The 6000-nt window shown below is 38.1% G+C and overlaps 1 protein-coding gene across 1 annotated transcript in view; it reads right to left on the minus strand.

Moving 5' to 3' along the window:
• The window catches only part of HIBCH (3-hydroxyisobutyryl-CoA hydrolase), a gene marked incomplete at its 5' end in the record, with an annotated part of 71279 nt that overhangs the window by 16461 nt on the left and 48818 nt on the right, over positions 1-6000 (minus strand). The window contains 3 exons of the mRNA XM_008580893.1: positions 925-1006; positions 1736-1794; positions 4592-4678. Coding sequence (XP_008579115.1) covers positions 925-1006; positions 1736-1794; positions 4592-4678 — 228 coding nt within the window. The remainder of the gene's footprint in view (positions 1-924; positions 1007-1735; positions 1795-4591; positions 4679-6000) is intronic.

Here is a 6000-nt window from a genome sequence, read left to right on the forward strand (position 1 = left end):
AATCCTCCAAACTCCTCCAACCTCTCCTCAACACCCAGTTCCAAAGCTGTTTCCACATTTTCAAGTATCTGTTATAAGCAACACCCCAACTCTCTGGTACCAATTTTCTGTATTAGTCTATTTTGTGTTGCTTATAACAAAACACGTGGAACTGGGTAATTTATAAAGAAAGCAAAATTTATTGCTTACAGTTTCTGAGGCTGGGAAATCCAAAGTCCATCTGGTGGTGGTGACAGTGACCCAGGGGTCTCAAATTGCAAGATGGTGGAAGCAGAGAGAGCAGAGCGAGCGAGAAAGACAGACTCCCCTCTTCTTTTAAAGCCCTCAGAATCACGCCCCCAACCACCAATTTTAATCCATTTGTTACTGCATGGTCCTACAAGCCAATCACCTCTTCAAGGCCCCACTTTTCAATTACCATAATAGGATTCCCCAGCCTCTTAACAGTCAGAGTGGGGGCTAAGCTTCTAATACATAAAACTTGGGGGACACAATTCAAGCTTCAGTGAGTTTTGGAGGGACATAATTCAATCCACTTGGATTAATGTCACAATTGCAATATATCATAAGGTGACTATTCTCCAGTGATCTAATCGCTCTAATAAAAATGTCCCTGAAAACTTCCCCCACAAGACAAGGAGGACTATTTGGAAATGAAGCATGCTTACTAAAGTCCTTCTCTGTTAGATTCAAAGGACTTAAAACCAGCTTGGCTTTGCCCTCAACAACCAGCAGGCAGACACAGCACTTGGGTTTAGTTCAAAGTTTAGTGGAATTGCTTTCTGCAGCTCACCTGAATTTGGGGGAAAAAACACAATGCTGTAGGCTATGTCACCACCACAAAGCACTCATGGCCCTCAGAGAGGTTTCTCTGTCACAAGACTTCACCACACTCAGTCTTTGCAGAATGGATCCATATATTACCTTCAACTGCTCTAGAGCAAAAGAGGAACCATCTTGCCGTAAATTTTCAATAATCTGTTCCATAGTATTGGCTGAAAAACAGCTATAAAAAAGGAAACACACGATTTCACCAATGTGCAAGTGATTTCCTGTTTCTAAGATAACAATGAATCTAACACGGGCTTCTCCCCACACCCATTTCAATAATGAAGAATTTCTCAATTTACTTTACAGGATGATGAAATAGAACATTACATCCCTGGGTAAGTGTCTGTAGTCTATCTTCACTAATGCAAATAAAAGGTAAATTTTTTCCTTCCTTTTGCTTTCTTGCATCTATTTTGTACTTATATGTAAATAAATATTTCAACTGTGAAAAACTGATGCTTCTAACATGTAGAGATGGCTGTCTTATTTTCCAATAGTTTTCCTCCTCTTGTTTCCTTAAGCCAGTCTGTCAATCTCTCAAACCACTGTACAAAACCTTTTTCTAATTGGCTGAATAAGACCTTCAGGGAAGATGACTTTACAAAGATAAAGGATAAGTTGATTCAATTATTATTTTCTAGCCTTTCTTCCCCACTTTAAAAAAAAAAATCTTTTGCACTAAGATGAATTAGCATGGTAGATTACTTAAATATAATGAATTTATTTCCCCCCTGAAAGAGGCAAGAAGCTACTTTCAGAGGTAAGGGTAAATAAAAGCATTATGCTATCTGATAGCAAAATTCAGTGTGTTATCAAACAAAATGTAATTAAAATGTTAACGAATTCAATTTAACATAGTCTTTCCAAAGGAATAGATGAGAATTGAGATCTCTTTGTCAAGTACCTGTTTATTTTCTCCATGTGTTCCTCAAGTATAAAAGACTTGTCTTGATCAATCTTGGACTGTTTGAAAAGAAAAATATTTTAATCAATTTGAAGTAACTCGCATCTTTTAAAAATCCTTAAAAATTTAATCATATTTACACATTGTGACAGATTATCACTTTCAGTCAAATTGCATCTAACAGTCTCACAAATAACTACCACCATATGTTCAAAATTCAGACAGTATGTAGTACTCCAGACTAGCTCTTAAAAGTGCCAAAATCAAAAATATCCTTGTATTTTATTTATGTCATTATGTAGGACACATCATCATTAAAATATATCTATGAATTTAAGGATTGTAGGGAACATGAAAGGTCATCCTGCCCAAATTTCCACCTGATCTAGAAATTGCCAGTACATTCCTGGCATCCCTCCAGCACTGACCTCCAGGCAGAGAAACAGCACTTCGAGAAGGAGCTCACAAGTGCTTCAACAACTATAATAATTGGGTTTTTGTTGTTGTTTTAGTTGAGGGCCAAAAATCAGTCCTCTTATGTTTACAATTCTAGTTAATCTCTCTTTCACCTTAATCAATTCTCACATGGCACTGTTTTGTGTCCCCTCACAATCCAGTTCCTTTTTTTGGACAGGTTCCACTTTCTCAAGGTCATTCTTCCAGTGTGGAATACATAGCTTAGCAGCAGGTGTGGCTATATCACAGCAAAGTACAACAGGGCTCCAGATGCCCTGGTTTGTTTTGGATACAATACTTTTACTAATAGGACTAACTCTGAGTTCGTGCAGAGGCAGGCCTATCATGCGGCCCATCAATTAAAGCTGTCTTTTTTTTTAACTTGTGCCACTGTAAGCTGTATGTCTTCCATTCTTTACTTGTGAATTTAGTACTTGGAAGTACAAGATTTTCACTTATCTTTATTAAATATCACCTTGTTACTATTAAACAGAGTACTCAAAGGGTTTTTTTTTTCATCCATATTCTTTTACCTAACAACGTATTTTTCTTAGTTTCAATCAAAATGCTGTCACCATTCTCACCCGAATCAGTGAGAAAAATACTGAAAAGTCCAATACCCACTCATTTAACAGAACTCTTTGTTAAGGCCCTTCAATCCCCACAAACCAAAATCCATCCCATAAGTACCCAACTTGATAACATGAAAGACTGCCAAAGTCTCTAACAAAAACGGATAAAATCTTCATATTCTTTGTATTCATATTCACTGCACCAAGTACTCGGTGGCCATCAATCTGCACTCATGTTCTTCAGTTCTGGGTAATTTTTTTGTACTATTTCTCTAAATATTTTCTTCCCTCTATCTTCTCTGTTATGAATTCCAAATAATTAGATATAGGACCTCCTGAATACCTCTAGTTTTCCATTCTCTCCATTTTCAATCCCATTGTCCTTTTCTTCTTCTTTCTTGGAGTTTTCCACAACCATCAATTTTAATCTATTATTTTTTTCCATATTGCTTTCATATTTTTAATTTCTTATTCTTTGAACTCTTTATAACACCTGTCATTTCATATATGAAATGTTTTTCTCTTATCTGAAGATTACAATCATAGGCTGGTGTTTTGTTTTTTTTTTTTAAAGTTTCCTTCTCCTTGCATTGTCTGCTTCCTTCCAGTGCCTTTTTTTGTTGGTTGTGGCCCAAGAATACTTAGCTTTCTGTGTGAAGAACTAAGATTAGGAAACTGTGTAGTATCAATTGCAGTTATAGGACTGTCAATTATATGATGGATTATAAGATGATAAGGCAAGTACCTGGATGTGTCTTTAAGAGGTCCATATGTCAATATCTACAGACTTTTTTTCTTTTTCTTCCAATTATTGCTTGGGAGTGGGGTGGCATACAGAAGCTCTTCAAGCCAAATAGGGCTGGAGATCTTCGCATTTAATATGTTTTGCTTCTTTTTAGTACAGCATCTTACCCATCCCCACTCTCAGCTGGACCTGTCTAATTTGATCTCTTGAAGGACTAAGTCTCTACTCCTCTGCCAGACTATGAAAGAACAGCTGCTCTTGGTTGTACAGGAGGAAGACTTTTGGAGGTCTAACTGCTGCTTATAACTTCTGCTTATAAAATATCTTCCTGTGTTTCTTCCCTACTCCACACCCCAATCTTCAGAGGGACCTGGTGCCTTCAAAAGGGTCTACAGCAAGAATCAGCTTGCCGTTTACTGGCTTCTCCTACTGAAGGATAATTTTCAGCATTCTAGGTCTAAGTTAGCTGCCATCATCCCTTCTGCTTTCAAGCTTCCAAAATATTAACATCTCACATCTGCCACTGTCTCCTTTTCTGTTCTATTTGTCTTTGTGGATTTATGCCTTTTTCATTCCTTTATTACAATTTTAGTGGAGTTTTAGGAGGCAACATATATTCAATCATCATGTTTAACTGCAAGGTATGTAGTGTTTTAGATTCTTGGCTCTTACAAGAAAACTGAAGTTAGACAACATAAGTAAAGAATTAGAAGTAAACACTTATTATTAAATATATATACACTATATCAGAGTTTCACTATAGCAGCTCCACAAATATTGTCAACTTTGAAGCTCCATTACAGAAATGTTACACTGTGTGTAAAAAGCCCTGATCACAAGGCTATGCACTGAAGTTCACCAGGAGTGAGAAGACAGGCTGTGAAGTTTCACAGCAAAGAAGTCATCTTATGAGATGGCTATCCTAGCAATTGTGAAGCACTGATTCTCCCACCAAGCTTTAAAGTAAATAATTCCCCGGTATATTTATTTACATCCACAAACTATAATATTTACCAACTTCTAATTTTTTAATCACTTCCCTTTCCCCATGAATTAGAACCTGAGTTATATTAACAAGATTACCTCTGTATGGTAAGCATCTAAGACATCTGCAATATTTTCTTTTGAAGGAGATTTCAAGGCAAATAGATCTTCTTCTAACATGCCCAACTAAAGGGGGAAAAAAAGGAAAACAGACTTAAAACCCCACAGAAAAACAGAAAGCTTTTTTTTAAATTTCATATTCTTTTTTAGAATCCCTGTCTTAAAATTACGATGCTCTCTCTTCAGCTGAGTCACTGAAAGAAACTTTGAGTGAGGTTGAATGTGTGTGCATTCCCACACAGCAAATGTTGTGGATTTGCTTACAAAAAATGAATAAAGGTGGAAGAAACTAAGGAGAACTAGAGACATTCAACTTTTCTTCCCTCTGCATCTTGAGCAGTTGAAATGTGGTATTGAGACTAAAGATCTGAATTATATATCATACTTCATTTTTAATTAATTTTAACTAAAATTGCCACACAGGACTAGTGGCTACCATACTCAGTGTACAGTTCTACATAGCCCCGCTTACCTCTCTGTCTAATCCCTCGTGTACCTATCATCTCATGGTCAGCTAAATGGGACTTCTTATTGTTTCCAAGACATAGCTAAGGCTTTTTCTGGCCCTGTGGTTTCATTGACTTTTCTCTGTTTGGAATCCCTTTTCCTGACAATACTCAGCTTAGGGCCAGTTGAACTGCAACTTCTATAAAAAAACTTCTAGTTCTCTCTTATAGGTAAGTTTGTCCTCCCATCGATCCTTTGAGTACTTTTTTTTTGTATTGTTTTTACACTTATCACACTTTACTCTGCCAAGTGAGACAGATGGTTATTTATCTTTTGTCCCCACCTCTCATCCCCAATGTATATTACTCATTTTTGTATCCTCTACAAGCCCTGAGAATGGTGGTCTACCTGCTGCAGATATCATTTTTGGGCAGCTGATAAGGAGGGAAAAGGGTTGTGAATCAGCTCACTCTTCCATCCTTAACTAAATTCTACTGTAATGAAGGATGTCCCTTCCACAGTAGATACCAGAGCGTCCACATTTGCTTCCTGTTACAGCTCAAGGGAAGAATGAGACGGCCACCTGCTCAACATGACTGAGGATGCCCACATCGTGGGGAGAGATCTGAAACATCAACCAAATGCGACGGAAGGTGTTCGTAACAGTGTACAGAGACAAATTTCAATTTTGGATACTTCATGGCTTTTACCGGATCTTTAACAATACCATAAACAAGACCAAGGCTTATCAACATAAAAATTTTCACAGCCGGGCCGGCCCGGTGGCGCACTGGATAGTGCACTGCTTGGGAAGCGCGGCGGCGCTCCCGTCCGAGGGTTCGGATCCCACATACAGACCGGCTCCCGCTCACTGGCTGAGCGAGGCGCGGGAGCAACACCGAAGGCTTGCAATCCCGTTGCCGGTCCCCGGTCCGGTACGG

Source organism: Galeopterus variegatus, unplaced genomic scaffold (genome assembly GCF_000696425.1).
Source record: "Galeopterus variegatus unplaced genomic scaffold, G_variegatus-3.0.2 Scaffold2193, whole genome shotgun sequence".
NCBI classification, from domain to species: Eukaryota; Metazoa; Chordata; class Mammalia; order Dermoptera; family Cynocephalidae; genus Galeopterus; species Galeopterus variegatus.